At 42.8% G+C, this 18,561-nt stretch overlaps 1 protein-coding gene across 1 annotated transcript in view; it reads left to right on the top strand.

Annotated features, from left to right (window-relative positions):
- The window catches only part of CNST (consortin, connexin sorting protein), a 160,961-nt gene that overhangs the window by 27,474 nt on the left and 114,926 nt on the right, over positions 1 to 18,561 (top strand). Inside the window, exon 2 of the mRNA XM_089693288.1 lies at positions 16,585 to 17,018. Within this exon, the coding sequence (XP_089549414.1) occupies positions 16,619 to 17,018 (400 nt within the window). The 5' untranslated portion in view covers positions 16,585 to 16,618. The remainder of the gene's footprint in view (positions 1 to 16,584; positions 17,019 to 18,561) is intronic.

Here is an 18,561-nt window from a genome sequence, read left to right on the forward strand (position 1 = left end):
AGGAGACATGCCTACTTTGTTGAGGGGACAGGTGCTCTTCACTTGAAAGCCAGGAGATTTCAGGCTAGGAAACAGGATGTCTTCACATGAGTGCCAGGAGATCCCCCTATTGAGAGGCTAGGGCATGGGGCCCCTGCAGCAGATTGCAGTGACTAAAGGCTGAGAGCGAGGAGAAACCACGGAGCCAGGAGAGTTGAGTGAGACGTCTGAGGGACAGATCAAAAGCTAAAGGCCAATGTAACGTACCTGGTGGTGAAGCTGCGCGCAGGTAGGCTTCTCTTACACCTCCAGTTTAGGCTCCCTGGTAAAGTGACAGGAGTGCCTGAGCACAGAGTGGGCACGAGTGTCTGACTGGTTTTCTGTCGCAGGTGCGTTGCTGTAGAGCAGGCGGTGCATTGCTGTAGAGCGGGCTATGCAGGAGGAAGACCGGAATAGAAGGCAAGCATAAGTCAGCAGGTTCAGATGTAGGACAGCAATGTCAGGCAGTCTGGGTCGGCAACTGAAAGGCAGATCAAGGTACAACATAACAGACAGAAGAATAGTCAAGTTCAGGCCTGGGTCGGCAACAGTAGGCAGATGGCTGGATAAGCTGAAGGAGCAGGCAGAGACGAAATCCAGGACAAGCTAGTGGTTGGTACAAGCAGCGTTCAGGCAAGGTCAGGGGCAGATTAAGCCAGTATCAGAAAGTCAACACGGGAACATGTTTCAGATGCTTCAGGGAAAGTAATAGACCAAGTGGCAAGGACCCCCATGCCATAGTGCAGTTTAAATAGCCTGCGTGGTGTTTGTACATGTTCGAGCACCAGTTTGCGCACACTCGCCCATGTGCACCTGCAAATCGGCCTCAAACCAATGTTCTGCGCACCGGAATGCGCCTTTCTTGACAGCCAAGGTTTTGGACCTAAGCAACAGCATTCCTGAATAGAGAGCCACATGGCTGAGTAGTATTTTGACCGTGGATTTTGATGGTGAAGACCCCTGGGTGGGGAACTCGTCTTTGCATTATCTTTAACCCTAAGTCATAGTTTCTGATTCATGTGGACTCACTGAAAAAACATCTACCACTGAGCAACTCCCAAATAGCACACTAAAAAAAAATTAAAAATAAATGTATATACAGTGTATGTTATATATAAAAAAAACAAACAAACTGATGACCACCAGCAGGTGGTATAAATAATGCAGGACTGGAGCAAGAGTGGGCTCTTGACCTGGGATTCAGGAAGCCATACCTGAGGGAACTGTCGATGAGAAATCTAGCTTTGAAGAAAGGAAAAGGTTTGCACACCGTTTATAGTTTTGTTGGTGACAGGGAGAAACCCTTCACCTGTGAGACAGGAATCGCTTCTGTTTTAGTAAGTGCCTGGATGGCGAGGATTTATTTTCTGTTCTGTTTTTGTTTATTATGCATGCAACCTACCTTTTAAATAAAACTGGCTACAAGTCAGATTTACAAAAAAGACCTGCCATCTGGACTACCTTTTTCCCAGGGAAGGTGAACCCCCACCTGAACTAACTCCAAATATATATATATATATATATATATATATATATATATATATATATATATATATATTAAAATAAGTATTGAACACTCCTATTTTTTTTTTTTCAGCTAAATATATTGTTAAAGTTGCTGTTGACATGAAATTTTTGTCACATGCAGCCAAAACAAATACGTTCAGTAATTTAAGTTATGTGTAATAAAATGGAATGACACGGGTAAAAAGTATTGAACACTTTAAGAAAGGGAGGTGCAAAAAGGCATGGAAAGCCAAGACACCAGCTGAAATCTATCAGTAATTGGAGAGTAATCCTGCCTCTTGTCAGTGCAAATTAATATCAGCTGGTTCAGTTTCAACTGATGACCTATAAAAAGGTGTCTCATTACCAAGGTGTCCCACAAGAAACATCTTATGGGTAAAAGCAGAGAGCTCTGAAGACCTTTGCAACCTTATTGTTGCAAAACATACTGATGGCACTGGCTACAGAAGGATTTCTAAACTTCTGAATGTTCCAGTAAGCATTGTTGGGGTCATAATCCTAAAGTGGAAAGAATATAATTTCACCATATACCAGCCACGACCAGGAGCTCCTCTAAATATTTCTGACAGGGGAGTGAAGAGAATTATCACAAGATGTGTCCAAGAGCCAAGGACCACTTGAGAGCTGCAGAAAGACCTGGAATTAGCAGGTACAATTGCTTCAAAGAAAAGTAATGCACTCAACCACCATGGCCTGTATGCACGCTCCCACGAAAGACTCCATTGCTTAAGAAAAAGCATGTTGAAGCTAGTTTGTTTGCTGCACAACATTTAGACAAGCCTGTGAAGTACTGGGAGAATATAGTCTGGTCAGATGAGACCAAAATTGAAATCTTTGGATGCCATAATACACACCATGTTTGGAGGTCAAATGGCACTGCACATCACCCCAAAAACACCATGCCAACAGTGTCGTTTGGTGGGAACATCATGTTGTAGTGCTGTTTTTCAGCATATGTACTGGCAAACTTCATATCATTGAAGGAAAGATGAATGGAAAAATGTCCCAATACATTCTTAATAAAAAAAATGCTGCCATCTACCAGGATGATGAAGATGAAACGAGGGTGGAAATTTCAGCAAGACAATGACCCCAAACACAAAGGAAACTCAATTGGTTTCAAAGAAAATAAAGCTGGTAGGATAGCTCAGCTAATCACCAGACTTGAATCCAATAGAAAATCTATGGAAAGAACTAAAGATCAAAGTTCATAGAAGAGGCCCACGGAATCTTCAAGATTTGAAGACTGACTGTGTGGAAGAATGTGCCAAAATGATGCCTGAGCAATGCAAGTGACTAGTTTCTCCATACAGGAGGAGTCTTGAAGCTATCATTACCAACAAAGGATTTTGTATGAAGTATTAAATACATTTCAGTTAGCGTGTTCAAACCATTTTTCCTTGTGTCATTCCATTCTATTATACATAATTTAATTTCTGAACGTATTTGTTTTGGTTTCTTTGCATGTATGGATTTCATGGGTTGTTTGACCCATGTAATGTTAGTAGCACCTTATACATATTTTACCGTGTGTGTGATTTTATATATATATATATATATATATATATATATATATATATATATATATATATATATATATATATATATATATATATATATATATATATAAAATATATATATTAATTTGGGGGGGGGGTTGGCTTTAAGAAGGTTTTCTGCCCATAGAACTGGTGGTTATTTACTTCTTTTTATTGTATACAGACCTTTTGATCACAGTACGCTGTAAACCAGTGACTTGTTTCTGCTGCCTTTGGCTGTCTAGCATTGTGGTTGCTAAGTTGACTCCTTGTCAACATAAACTTTTATTTGAATTCCCTCTGTCTGGATATGGATTTAACTGAGATTTAATTGAAGCACAGTCAGAGGACACAGTTGTCAAATAAAAACTTTTAGTTGAGCAGTTTAATCCTTGAGCTTCAACCCTGAAGCTCAAGGATTGCCCTGGCCTTTGCTGCTTGCCTATTCATGTGATTGTAATTAATACATTTTGTAAATCGATTCAGAGATGGTATTCCAATGGTTTTCTATTTTATCTAGGTTAGGGACTTACATATGACTCATTGAAGGTGCTGCCCTCTATAGGAGGAGGTATTCTAAACCAGGGTTCCTCCAGACGTGTCTTGGGCTTTCTTGAGCTGTGACTAAAGCTGGCCATGCATTACTCATATTTTTTTTAATGCAGTCAGTTGGCTGAAAGAAAAAACAACCGATTTTCCCCATCCACTCATTTGAGATGTATAGGGAAATCCTTTCTGCTATGTTTTTGTATTCTGACAATGGGACTCCACAGCCTATAGAATACACTGATCAGCATTGCAGCCGAATGGCTGTAGTGCTGGTTGAGCCTAAATATACCAAAAGATCTGTTCATGAAAAATCGATTTGATGGATCGATTTGAACGCGAGTGACCATAAATGGATTGAATTTCTGCCAGTTCCTTCTGAGCTCGCCGAATTTTGAACCATGTATGGTCTGCAAAATGACATCCCATCTGATTGTGCCGGCATAGTTTAGGGCCAGTTCAGTCTGGCAGAACCAGTGTCATGGCACCAGCGATCCTCTTTAGCTGTCAATAAGGGGAAAATTCTGTCTACCACTGCAAGGCCCCTTTCAAATGAGTGGTCTGATCAGGTTGGTCAGGGCCTACCGGACCCTCTATTCTGTTCTACAGAGTCGTTTACATCTACCTACTACCAATGCAATCTGCAGTCTTGGTGGATCAAATTGGAGAGCAGTCTTGTGTAAATGGACAGCCAGTCCGTTTACATCCGACTGCCTATAGAGCAGATTGGGCTATGACTGTGTCTGCTCTGCAAAAGCAGAGTCAGAGCAGAGCCTGTCATTCACCTGTGCTGCTCTGCTCAGTGGGGTATCAGTGGATAGAACTCCTTGAAATGAATGGGTTGCCGAGCCTGAGCAAATACGACTTGCACAGCTGTAAAATAGTGTGAACCTTGCCTTAGGGTTCATTCATAGCAGCCTCCACCTTAAAATGCAGCTGCTGGTGTGCGTTGCTGTCCATTGGGAATCACCACTCTGTACCGCACTGCTGTTCCCCCTCCTTTTCATTTAAAAAAGAAAAACATTTTTTTGAAAAGTCACACAGACATTTCATTAAGTTTGGTTGGCTGCCGTGCAGTGCGTGGTGGTGCTTTTCGCTGCTGTGAGTTGCAAAAGAAAAAAAGTAGTGCATGCACTACTTTTTCAGTGCACCATATCCGCAGACCACCACAACGCAGTGGTGGAAATCTGGTACACTGGAGACAAGGCATTTTGCCTTGTCGTGCTGATGGAATTGCGTTGGAATAACCACTCAATGCAGTCCCACCACATCTGGTGGGAATGGACTCTTAGGGCTTGTTCACACTTGGCTTTATTTCTAACTCTTGCCAAACGCCCCTATAGCGTCTGACAGATGTTAGACAGGTGTTTTTAACGCTCCTCAAACTCTCCCCAAACGCCCTATGTGCGGTTTTGAGGTGTTTGATAGGCATTTGCCAGGCGTCAAAACCGCACCACAAATGCCTATAATGAAGTTAAATGTTATTAACGCTCCGCAAATGCCTCCCAACCACGTCACAACCGCCCTGCAAATGCCTGCCAGGCATTTGAGAAGCGGCACCATAGACTTGAATGGGAGGCTTCAACTCCTTCCTCACTCGACATGAGGCATCAGTTTTGCTGCAACGCTAATGCTTCAGTGTGAACAGCACTGTGTTCTGCCATGTGCAGAATTTTCATAGGCGTTTGAGAAGCTTTAAAAACGCTTCCCCCAATGCCTGTCTGACTAGTGTGAACATAGCCTTAGACCTGCCAGTACTGAGTTTGCATCCCCTCACATAAAACCCTAGGTTTGACACAAACACTTTCTTCTTTTAAAGAGGCATGGTAAACTGACAGGATAGCTATAGAGGCAGATCAATAATCCCTTGTTTTCACTAGATAGATTTTCTCCCTCCCTGGCAAGCTGGATTCTGCAGCATTTCCTTTAGCAAGGGAACAATGCAATGCTCATCCAATCAATGAAAGAGTGACACAGTGGAGATAGGTGAGTATTTTTCTCTAGTCTTTCCAGTGATCCCATCATGATGACTTGTCATCAGCAACTGGATGACATGTGCCATGGGCCTAAGCAGGGACTGGGAATTCTAGTGGACATCTCGCCCATGTGATCAGTGAGAAGCATTCGTTCTATATCAGCTTTCCAGCAACAATTCAGAAATAAAATTTTGTGTTTAGTCTAAACCGCCTTTCAAAATACATGCTCTGTCACACTTTCTTAAGGGCTCGTTCACACTTGACTGTTTTTCCAACTCTTGCCATACACCCCTATAGCGTTTGACAAGCGTTGGTCCGGCGCTCCGCAAACGCCGCATGCGCGGTTTAGTGGCGGTTGCTAGGCATTTGCCGAGCGTTTAAAAACGCCCCACGAACGCCTATAATGAAGTTTGAATGGTGTTAACGCTCCGCAAACGCCCCCCAACCGCACCGCAAACGCCGGCCGGGTGGTGCGGAGCGGCCCTATAGACTTGAATAGGAGGCTTCAACTCCTGACTCGACCAGAGGCGTCCGTTTTGCCGTGACGCAGCACAACCCTAACACTCCTGTTTGAACAGCACTATGTGCTGCAATGTGCAGAATTTTCCCAGGCGTTTGGGAAACGGTAAAAGCGCTTCCCAAATGCCTGCCGCTTGTTAACAAGGCTAGTGTGAACGTAGCCTAAAGATGAATTATAAGAAAACCTTTTCTTTTCATTTTGGACAGAGCAAAGGAGGGTTAAAACAGGAAGTGAGAGGAAATCCCTGCAAATTAAGGGAATTCTTTGGGAACCAGAAATAGTGTCCCCATTTGAAGATTTCCCTTCTATTACTTTTCTGGGGACAACCCAAAGTTTGGGATTTCGGGAATTTGAGGTATGCAGTGGCAGCCTATACGTCTAATGGACAAGGCAAAGTTATGAAGCCATTTTAGTTGCAGTTGCTTTGTAGAAATAACTGAAGTCTCCAATTTAATGGGATTTATTAAACTCATTCATTGCCTAGGAGAGAACATTAACAGCAGAAGTACACTGCTTCCAGCAGACCACTACAGTCAGGCTACAACCTTGAGTTTTTCTTCTAGTCGCAAGATTGGCAGCTATGAGTTTGTAATTACATATGACTTTGGGATTCATAGCTGAAACAGATACATTCTCTTCCATTGCTCAGTCCTTACTATTAAACAATTCTCAGCTTACTTTGTGTGTCTGCCTCAGAGAGAGCAGATGAAGACTTTGGGTCATATGTGGCAGCCATGTAGGTTATCACCTCCTGGGGAGAGATCGCATGGCACTGTGGTCATGTAATCACTAACTGGGGATCGCAGAGTTCTGTTATGCCTACTAATGGGAACTCATAACATGCTGAGTCCCCTGGTGACATCAATATCGTAAATATAAATAAAATGCAATTTTAAAAGAGAGAATCAGTTGTACACAAACAGTTTTTAAGTGTTAAAAAAATCAGTTTACTAAAGTGATAAACTGCATGCAAATTAAAGTGCAGAGATCTAGCAGTGCCCACCACTAAATTTGAATCCATGGCTGATGTGTTGGATAACCCCGTCACACTTCCTGTTGATGCTGAAGCTTGCCTGTCCCATGCTGACTGGCACCTTTATTTTCATTGCCATTAAAAGGTTGTTGTGGATTATTATTAATAATTTTTTTAAAAACAAAATTCGAAAGCAACCTGTAGCCATGTACAGTATGTGATTAAAAAGTCATGTGTTTCTTGTGGTGTGGTTTTTTTTTTTTTTTTTTTTTTTTTAAATACGTTTTAAAAATGTTGTAACTGAGTATGTACTGACTGTTTCACATACTATGTCTTTTATAAAACATCTGGCCATTCTATCATTGAGTTGAGAAAGAAGAATAATTTGGTGATGTCTACACATGTGAATATCCTAAGGATATATTTTTTAAGAATTGGAAATATGTTTGATCTGTAAGGAAGGAAAGCTTTTATGCTGGAATTTCTCTTTGCTGTTCTCATGAATTGTGATCTTCAGCTCAAATTCCTGCTGATGGAGTAGTTTTTAATACTGATGCTTTAATTCAGTGGTTCTCAACCTTCCTAATGCCGTGACCCTTTAATACAGTTTCTCATGTTGTGGTGACCCCCAACCCTAAAATTATTTACCCAGTAATTATAATTCATGAGATTCCTTTTACCTCCAATACTGCTGCTTTCAACACAGTAGCTGCTTTTAACAGAGTAGCTGCTTTCAACACATCAGCTGCTTTCTACACAGTAGCTGCTCTTTACACATCGGAAATATGTGTTTTCTGATGGTCTTAGGTGACCCCTGTGAAAGGGTCGTTCGACCCCCAAAGGGGTCGCGACCCACAGGTTGAGAACCACTGCTTTAATTGCATTGAGCCACATTCTTCAAGTGGTTTGAATGTCTTAAAGTGTTACTAAAATCACAACAATAAAATCATTCTGTATATGCAGTAAAGCATGCTTGTTATACTAACTGTGAAACCAAAGGGGTTAATCCTCTGTATTGTGTAAAAAGGTTGTTTGATCTTGTCTTTTCTGATCCTCCCCTTCTTCTACTGTCCCCAATCCATCTTCGGATAGAACAGAGCCTTAGGGCAAGCATGCTTTTGGGTGTATTGCTAGAGAGTTTTTTTTTTTTTTCTTATTCTTGGGAGAGTGCATGTGATCAGCACAGGGCCAATCAGGACTGTCCAGACAGAGGGTCAGGGGTCCTGCAGTCTCATAGGACAATCGGGGGAGAATGAAAACTCCTCCTACAAGCTTTAACCAGTGCTCTGCTGGACAGCTGTAACTGCTGAGGAAAGTAGGAGGAGGAGCCAGGAGCACTGGCTGTAACCCAAGAAGAGGAGGATTGCGGCTACTCTGTGCAATACCAGTTCACAGTGCAGGTAAGTATGACATGGTTTATTTATTTAAAAAAACAAAAAAAAAACCTTTACTTTCACTTTTAGGTGCTGATAAAGCCATACACCCCTGCGTTTTGACATCATGAGTTAAAGTGCATCTAAACTTCAAACCAAAATAGATTTGTAAATTACTATTTCTTTTAGATGTGGTGGCTTTTGTGTTTTTGTTTTTTTTTTCCAGGCATACATTTCCCTTTATTTTCACATGGTAATTTTTGGTGACATACTTACTTTTCTGAGGTGACAACTCTTATGATGCTGTGTATATATAAAATACTGTATATAGAGAAGGGGTTTCTAAACAAACGGCCAGATTACTGTAATTCAGATTTTGTGGGGAGGGGGGGTTTGAGTGACTTTTTTCACAGGGACACCAGGGTAAAAATGTGTTATGCATTTTAACCGTGATTTTGCAAGGAACAATTTTTTATTTTCTTTTTATGTCGTCAGCTTACTGCAGAGCTTGCCATGTCTCTTTCTCTCCTTTGCTCTTTCTCTCGTGTTCCCTTTCAAACTCCGTTCTCGTTTTCTTGTTCTCCCTTCTCGTTCTCCGTTCTTCCTTCTTGTTCTCCGTTATCCCTTCTCTCGTTCTCGTTCTTCCTCTCTCTCTGTCTCTCTCCCTCTCCCCCTCTATCTCTGTCTGTGTCTCTCTCTCTCTCTCTCTTGCTCTCTCTCTCTCTCTTGCTCTCGCTCTCTTGTTCTCTCTTTCTGCCGCTCTCTCCCTCTCTGCCGCTCTCTCTGCCGCTCTCTCTCTCTCTCTCTGCCGCTCTCTCTGCCGCTCTCTCTCTCTCTCTCTGCCGCTCTCTGCCGCTCTCTCTCTCTGCCGCTCTCTCTGCCGCTCTCTCTGCCGCGCTCTCTCTCTCTGCCGCGCTCTCTCTCTCTCTGCCGCTCTCTCTCTCTCTCTCTCTCTGCCGCTCTCTCTCTCTCTCTCTCTGCCGCGCTCTCTCTCTCTTTCTCTGCCGCGCTCTCTCTCTGCCGCGCTCTCTCTCTCTCTCTGCCGCTCTCTCTCTCTGCCGCTCTCTCTCTCTGCCGCTCTCTCTCTCTGCCGCTCTCTCTCTCTGCCGCTCTCTCTCTCTGCCGCTCTCTCTCTCTGCCGCTCTCTCTCTCTGCCGCTCTCTCTCTCTGCCGCTCTCTCTCTCTGCCGCTCTCTCTCTCTGCCGCTCTCTCCCTCTCTCTCTCTGCCGCTCTCTCCCTCTCTCTCTCTGCCGCTCTCTCCCTCTCCCTCCCTGCCGCGCTCTCCCTCTCCCTCCCTGCCGCGCTCTCCCTCCCTCTCCCTGCCGCGCTCTCCCTCTCCCTGCCGCGCTCTCCCTCTCCCTGCCGCGCTCTCCCTCTCCCTGCCGCGCTCTCCCTCTCCCTGCCGCGCTCTCTCTCTCCCTGCCGCGCTCTCTCTCTCTCTGCCGCGCTCTCTCTCTCTCTGCCGCGCTCTCTCTCTCTCTGCCGCGCTCTCTCTCTCTCTCTGCCGTGCTCTCTCTCTCTCTGCCATTCTCTCTCTCTCTGCCGTTCTCTCTCTCATAAAAAATTGCAAAACTCACCACTTTATTCCCACGGGCCTCTGCTTAAAATGATATATCTGTATTTATATATATATATTGCAGACTGTCAGCATTAATCTGAGCGTATTTACATCCTTACATCCAAATCAGGTGAACGGTGTAGAAATTACAAGTTGACAAGCGTTGGTCTGGCGTGAAGCATGGTGGTGGTAGTGTCATGGCGTGGGCATGTATGGCTGCCAATGGAACTGGTTCTCTTGTATTTATTGATGATGTGACTGCTGACAAAAGCAGCAGGATGAATTCTGAAGTGTTTTGGCCAATATTATCTGCTGATATTCAGCCAAATGCTTCACAACTCATTGGACGCCGCTTCACAGTGCAGATGGACAATGACCCAAAGCATACTGCAAAAGCAACCAAAGAGTTTTTTAAGGGAAAGAAGTGGAATGTTATGCAATGGCCAAGTCAATCACCTGACCTGAATCCGATTGAGCATGCATTTCACTTGCTGAAGACAAAACTGAAGGGAAAATGCCCCAAGAACAAGCAGGAACTGAAGACAGTTGCAGTAGAGGCCTGGCAGAGCATCACCAGGGATGAAACCCAGCGTCTGGTGATGTCTATGCGTTCCAGACTTCAGGCTGTAATTGACTGCAAAGGATTTGCAACCAAGTATTAAAAAGTGAAAGTTTGATTTATGATTATTATTCTGTCCCATTACTTTTGGTCCCTTAACAAGTGGGAGGCACATATGCAAACTGTTGTAATTCCTACACCATTCACCTGATTTGGATGTAAATGCCCTCAAATTAAAGCTGACAGTCTGCAGTTCAAGCACATCTTGTTAGTTTCATTTCAAATCCATTGTGGTGGTGTATAGAGCCAAAAATGTTAGAATTGTGTCGATGTCCCAATATTTATGGACGTTGACTGTGTGTGTGTGTGTATATATATATATGTGTATGTATGTATATACAGTGTGTGTATATGTGTGTGTATGTGTATATATATATATATATACCCCATAACACTTTGGGGGTTCTATGTAATTTTCTGGCAATAAATACTGATTTTTACATGTAAACAAAGTGACAGAATAGGCCTGGTCTTCAATTGGTTACGTATTTGACTTTAGCCTTCAAAAATCAATCCTGTGTCCCACTTCTGCTCCTTGGATCCTAGGCTCAAATTGTACACCTTTTCTTGAACTGAGATTGCGCCCCAACCTTTGGTGTCAAGGGCCAGAGTGTGGCCTGAGACACAAAGAAAACACAGGAAGATCTTATACAGAGCTTTCTTTAAGCAATTGTAAATGTGTTACTTTATAAAAAAAATTGCAGAAAAATATAGCTAGGATAGTACTTCTTGTAATAGAATGTTTTTTTATTCCTGCTTTTCCATCTGGGCCTAATGTTATTGGCAGAGAAATGGATGCAATAATTCATAAGTGCATGTTTATCCATTTAAGGCAGTCCTGCTAATGTACTGTCCATGTATCTATATTAAACATGATTAATATGGATTTGAAGCTTCACGTCTGACTCTTTGATGTTTAATCAAATCTTGAGCAATTTTTCAACTAAATTACAGTTAAAATGTTACAGAAAATCTTGTGGTCCTTTTTCCCAGTACATTTAATCTACTAAATGGTACAAATTGCAGAGCATTTAGCATGAAAACAAATATAGAACTGGAAACTGTTTTAAAATTGAACTCTAAACTAGCAGCTAGACACAATTGAAATAAAGTGGTTGTAAAGTCAAACAGTTTGTTTACCTTTACCACATTAAGATTATAAGAAGAAGAAGAAAAAAAAAAAACAACCCTCCCCACTTACTGTCATCCACCCCCCCCCCCCCCCCCCATCCCTAAACACTTCTCATTTATGCAGCACTTTACGTACGTGTGTGTGTATATATGTGTGTGTGTGTGTGTGTGTGTGTGTGTATATATGTGTATGTATGTATGTATAATATATATATATAATTACATTTACATTCTAGGGCCAAGTTAGACCGCAACCGTTTTACTTACCAGCATGTCTTTGGAGCAGGGGAGGAAACCGGATGGCCTGGAGGATCCCATGCAGGCACAGGGAGAACATGCAAACATTTTGTGGTTGGGAGTCAAACCAACGACCCTAGTACTGCCAGGCGGAAGTTCTAACCATTTATCCACTGTGCTGTGCTTACCTGACTCCTTCCACAGATCCAGTGCTGTCCCATCTGCAGTGTGGCTCCTCTCACTCTCTGGTCTCACTGGAGACACTGAGGATGCAGGAGACCTAGGCTACTGCGGCTGTCGGTCAAACCCATGTGAGGAAGAAGCAGGGTGTGGCTTACTGGATCTGTGTGTTACTATGGCTGCACACAGTCCAGCTTGGGAGTACGTCTTCATGGGTGCTCCAATAACGCACCGCTTGCTAAAGGATGACTTGGAGGAAGAAGGTGCAGACAGCTCTGGTGGGGGACTTTCAGAAGAGCAAGTAAAGAACTGCTTTGTGCAATATTGTTGCACAGAGCTGGTAAATTTTAACCTTTTTATTTAAAAAAAAAAAAAAAAAATAAGCCTTTTAAAGTTACAATAAATTTTTGATCTACTTTATCTGACAAAAGCTATCCTAAACCACACTAGTACTTGCTGTAGTTCAGCTTGTGATTTGTCTAACAGAAGTGTAAAGCTGACCATAGACGGTTTAAATCATGTATTGGCAGACTGAATGTACCCAAGTTGATCAACTGAACCAGCCTTTCAGATTTTACATGCGATTATGGCTAGTGTTTATTCATATTATAATTGTCATATTATTATTCGATCAACAAGCAAAACATATATTTTGATTGGTGCCACAGGACAGAGTTTGTGTACTCTTTGGTAAAATAAAATGTTATGTTAATTACTCTAATCCAACAGTAGAACAAACTCTTTCAAGCGGGAACTTAGAGACAGGAAAAGCTGTTGTGTGAAGGAGAAAAGCTAATTGTACTGAGATTCCGGGCAGTGCTGACTTGCTGAATCATTGATGGTGTGCCTATTAATTATTCATGGCGTTTCATGACATTTACATAGGTGCAGCTTATATTTTGGTTTTATTTATCCTCATCATACTTCACTGCTTGAACTAAATGGCTGAACTAAACATATCTGCAGGTCAGCAGTTCTCCGTTCACTGGTTGCATATTATTATTATTATACAGGATTTATATAGCGACGACAGTTTGCTCAGCGCTTTACATTATGGTGGGAGACCGTACACGAGACAGTACACGAGACAGTACAGTAACAATACAATTCAAAACAAGAGCGGTTCGAGGGCCCTGCTTCTTGGAGCTTACAATCTAGGAGGGGGGGGATAGTGGTACAGGAGGAAATAACTGTGGGGAATGGAGTGGTTGGAAGAGTAGAGAATTTCAGTATTAGCTGAGGGCGGGGTAGCCTTCCCTGAAGAGAGAGGTTTTCAGAGTGCGCCTAAAAGTGAGCAGAGTGGGCGATAGACTGATGGATTGGGGTAGGGAGTTCAGAGGATGGGGGAAGTCCTGGAGATGAGCATGGGAGGAGGAGACAAGGGAGCTAGAGAGCAGGAGGTCATGTGAGGAGCGGCGAGTACGGTTTGGGTGATATTTGGAGACAAGATCGGTGATGTACTTTGGGGCAGTGTTATGAACAGCTTTATACATCTGTGTTAGCGTTTTGAATTTTATCCATTGTGCAATTGGAAGCCAGTGGAGGGATTGGCAGAGAGGGATGCCAGATACGGAACGGTTGGTAAGGTGAATGAGTCTGGCGGCAGCATTCTTGATGGACTGAAGTGGGGATAGCCTGCGGTGAGGTAGGCCAATGAGGGAGTTACAATAGTCGAGGCGTGATATAATAAGGGAGTGAATGAGTTGCTTAGTGAGTTGCATACTTGTTCCATGTTATTTGCTTAGTGTAGGTAACCCTAAAATAAAATTCTATTTGTGCCAGGGTCCAGAGATGCTTTTATTGTATGTGCATGGTTTTGAAAGGCATAAAATATGGAAATGTGCATGTATTGCAAAGATATGCTGCATAGGAATTTAAGCAAGATAGAGGCTTCCATTGTTACCCAAGCCCCCCCCCCCCCCCCCCTTCCCCCATATAATTATAGCTGCCTTGATTTCACTAAATTATTGACCCCCAAACGTGTGCAGTAAAGTCAGTGAAATTAGATGACCCGACCTGTGTACTTCTTCTGGGTCAGTGACTCTGGAAGTACTGAGGTTTCTTGATTAGCATTACAGTTGAGCACCTAGCATTTTTATTAGGATGGGTCAATGATGGCAGGTAATAGGTAGTAAGAGATGGGGGTGACTGCAAGCAATGGTATAGTCTGCATTTCTGTATGGACTGTTTGCTTTAAGTCCTTATATTATCCTCCACCCATTTCTAGCTGCAGGTGATATGCCTGTTAATGCCTAAGGCTGCCAATACATCATACAATTTTCATTAGAAAATTGCTTTAGATTTACCAAAAACCATATAATATGAGGTCAAACCTGAACAACACTTTCAATTGTATCCAATTAAGCAGGCCCTTGCACAACATAGTTGAAGGTAAATTTAAAGGAAATTGGGCAGAAATTGAACAGAAAATTGTATAGCGTATGGCCAGCCTTAGTCATACAAGCTATTCTGTTGAAGACCATTTACCTTTTGCTAGTAATTCCTTGACTAGCAGGACGAACAAGATATAGGTCCCTTGCAAACCTATAATATTCTGATGGTGTTTTCTGATGGGGAAGGGAATGTCCTCCTGTCAGAGCACAAAGGCACAGTGGGAGAGATCGCTGTACTAAGCCTGCTGAGTTGAATGAAAAACAAATAAGGATTAGTTCACCTTTTTCAAAAGAAACAAATAGTAAATGCACATTTTTTATTTATTTTTTTTTCAGGTAAATGGGAGCCTGCGAAGAATTGCACCAGCACTGGTGCCATGCAGGACTCCTGCAGACTGTCAGTGTAGCTGTTTGTCTGTACCTCGTATGAGCAGGCAGTTTCATACTGATAGGAGGAATCCACTCAGAGCACTCGACAGCTCCAGGGTAGTTAATTGAGAACAAACCAACATCCACAAAGGTTGTCGGTACTTGTAGTTGATTCATTCACAAAACTCTGAATTAATGGCAAGACCGCACTCTTTTCCAAAAGCGACAGCCGTTATGGGGAACTTCTCCCCATGCTGTTGCCACACAGATTGCTATAAATACACCATGACAGTTAATAGGCTTCCATGTAGTAAGAAGGAGATAGTATGGGATAGGTGTTGAAAAATGTCTTTAAATTTTTAAAAACTGTTGTACTCTAATTACAAAATATTGTTCCCTTCTTTAAAAATATGTACCTACATAGTTCAATGCTGTAATTAACTGGCAACTTTTTGAATAGTTTGCGGACTTTGAACAGGTATTTGCTTAAAGTGATACTAAGGTCTTGTTTGTTATTAAGAAAGAAGAAAAACCCAAAACATGTCATACTTACCTGCTGTGTGCGGTGGTTTTGCACGGAGCAGCCCAGATCCTCCTCTTCTCAGGTCCCTTGCCAGCGCTCCTGGCCACTCCCTCCTGTCAGGTGCATCCATAGCAAGCAGCTTGCTATGGGGGCACCCGAGCAGGCCTGCTCCCGAGCACACTGCTCTGTGTGTCCATTGATACACAGAGCCACGGCTCAGACCCGCCCCCTCCCTCTCTTGATTGGCTCACTGGCTACGATTAACTGTAGCTGGAACCAATGGCTCCCGTTGCTGCCTCAACCCATCAGGAGTGAGGGTCCCTGGAGGTTCTCGTGGAAATCGTTGGGTTGGGATGGGGCTCAGGTAAGTGTTAGGGTGGGCTGGGGGGGCTGCTACACACAGGTTTTTTACCTTCATGCATACAATGCATGAAGGTAAAAAACCTTAAGCCATTAGAACCACTTTAACTGTATACAGGGTAACAAATATAACAATTCTGTTGTCTAGCACGCCAAAAAGTTGTGCCCATGAGCTGAAATGTCTATGTATTGTACCCTGGACCTCAGTAACAAAAAAGGAACATTAGAATTGTATTTTTCCTAAAGTAGAACGATAGGCAATTTTTTTTTTTTTTCCTTTTGGATAGAGCAAGGGAGAGCTGTCAGCTTTTTTTTTTTTCCGCCATCTATATCCCATTGTGGAGAGTTCCCTTTTACTTCCTGTCCCATAGCCAAATGGGAAATTCATGCAAATTAAGGACATTTCTTGGGGCCCCCCAGGTCACCAGAACTGGTGTCTCCATTGGAAGATTTCCCCTCCATTACTTTTCTGGGGATAACCCAAAATTTTGGGTTTTTCTCTTACTTTCACTTTCAAGGAAAATAGTAAACAGGGCAAATGGGGATAGTGACTCTACTTCACAGGGGCACAGACAGCAATTATATCTGACATGCGTTCTAATCCCTCTGCAGTCTATCCAAAACTAAAAATAAAGTTTTGCCTTTAGTTATTCTCAAACATTTGCTAAGTCACTTCAATATGCTAACTTGATAATGATGACGATGAATATTCTGATATATTCACTTTTTTTTTTTACTTCCAGGATTTGTGACGGAGATGGTTTATGTGTCACCATAATGAATACAGAAGAGAAACCACTAACAGCCTTGAAGACCAGCACGGAAGATGGAACTTTGCTTTGTAGCCAAGTGGACACAAAGAAGATTTCTTTACAAATTGCTTCTGATGTGAACGAGAATAAACTAAATGGTGATAACGAGCAGTCTTTGACGGGAAGCGAAGATATTGAATTGGAAGACAAGGATGTCCAAGATAGTATCAATAATAATGAAAGCTGCAACGTGATGTGTGGTCAGCTTAGTTGTAAGAAGGGATGTGAAGATTACGATCACACAGTAATGGACAGCTTGGCCTCTGCTCCTCTTTCCACAAAGGACAATGCCGCTACTAAAGGCAAACGTGTGTCTGGGAGGCGCAGTAACAGATATAAGAAAAGCGGCAATGGAAAATCCACAGGTATTTGTGAAACTATGTAAACTGCTTTTATTAAAGTAAAACTATGGACTCCTATTAAAACTGCAGGGGTGTGGACATTTTTGTAAAAAACTACTTGTCCAGGGACTAAATCGAGGCCCCAATCTACTTGTCCGTCATGACAATATCTTTTTTCTGATTAAAAAAAAAAAATTTAACCAAAACCATATTTAAATCTGAGGTGCTTTTAAGGAATGTCTGGGGCTTTTAAAAACAAAAGGGGCTTTATGGCGACTTAAACGTTTAATATTTTTACCATGGCGCTGTTTATCTCCTCCTCCCCTCCCTGCCTGTCTCCAGCACTGCATCTGGGGACTAGCAGGTAGGGGAGAGACCTTGCAGTGGAATGAGCACTGATTGGCTGCTCATCAGGGAAGGTGAGTGTTTAGCTTATCCTTTAACCCTTTCACCGCCAGAGCTGTTTAAAAAATCTGTTTAAATCACATTTAAAAAAATAATTTTAGGACTGAAGAGTACACACAACCCAAAACATTATATATTTTCTTAAATCGGAGACCCTAGAGAATACAATAGGGGTAGTTCCAATTTTTTTGTCACATGATATTACCACAAAGATCTAGCAAACACAACATTTCAGTAAAAAATACGCTTAAGTTGATTTACAAGCAAAAAAAGCAATAAATTATCCAATTTTTTTGTAAAATATAAAAGACGAGGTTGCATAGAGTACATGGATATCCAACATGTCAAACCTTAAATTTGCATGCGCTCGTGAAATTGCAACAAACTTTAGTACCCTATATTTTCTATAGGCATCAGTTTTAAAGCCCCTTATAGGTCATCAGTTTAGCTTTTCGGAGGAGGTCTGGTGCTAGAATTATTGTCCTCCATTCTGTCGTGCGTGGCGATATGTAACGTGTGCATCGCAAGCATTGTTTTCATGCGTAGGTGCCCCAGCATGTGTGTTTGTTTGTACATGTATACATATGCGATGGGACAAAAAGTTCCCTTTGCAATAATTTTTTGTGATGGGTTCTCTTTGAGACATCCAGGATCTAAAAGACCCTGGATGTCTCCCCTGTGAGTACAGTGCTGTGTGTAAGCAGCAGAGCTCACCTGTCAAGTGGCAGCATTTGGGCGGCAGCGCTGCTGCACAATTGCTTCTACACAGCCCACTATGGTGCTAGCCCGCTATGTCAGTGCAGTGGGTGCCGACGGGTATAGGGGAGGGAGGAGAGCAAACACATCTGCTTCCTCCCTCCCCTTCTTGTCCTGACCCAGAAGTGATGTGACGTCACTCCCGAGTCCCTGCTGACACATTTCTCGGCCATTGCGGCCGGGAAAGAATGTAATGCGGTGCGATGTGCACTGCATTACATCCAGTGGCACCCACTGAACTGACATAGCGGGCTAGCACCAAAGTGGGCTGTGTAGAAGCAATTGTGCAGCAGCGCTGCCGCCCAAATGCTGCCACTTGACAGGTGAGCTCTGCTGCTTGACTGCAGCTGGGCTAAAGGTTAAAAAAAACTATCTGTCCGGCGCTCCGGAACTACATGTGCCGGGC

The sequence above is a fragment of the Staurois parvus genome, unplaced genomic scaffold (genome assembly GCF_062004578.1).
Source record: "Staurois parvus isolate SC_StPar_1 unplaced genomic scaffold, SC_StPar_1.0 ptg000619l, whole genome shotgun sequence".
NCBI classification, from domain to species: Eukaryota; Metazoa; Chordata; class Amphibia; order Anura; family Ranidae; genus Staurois; species Staurois parvus.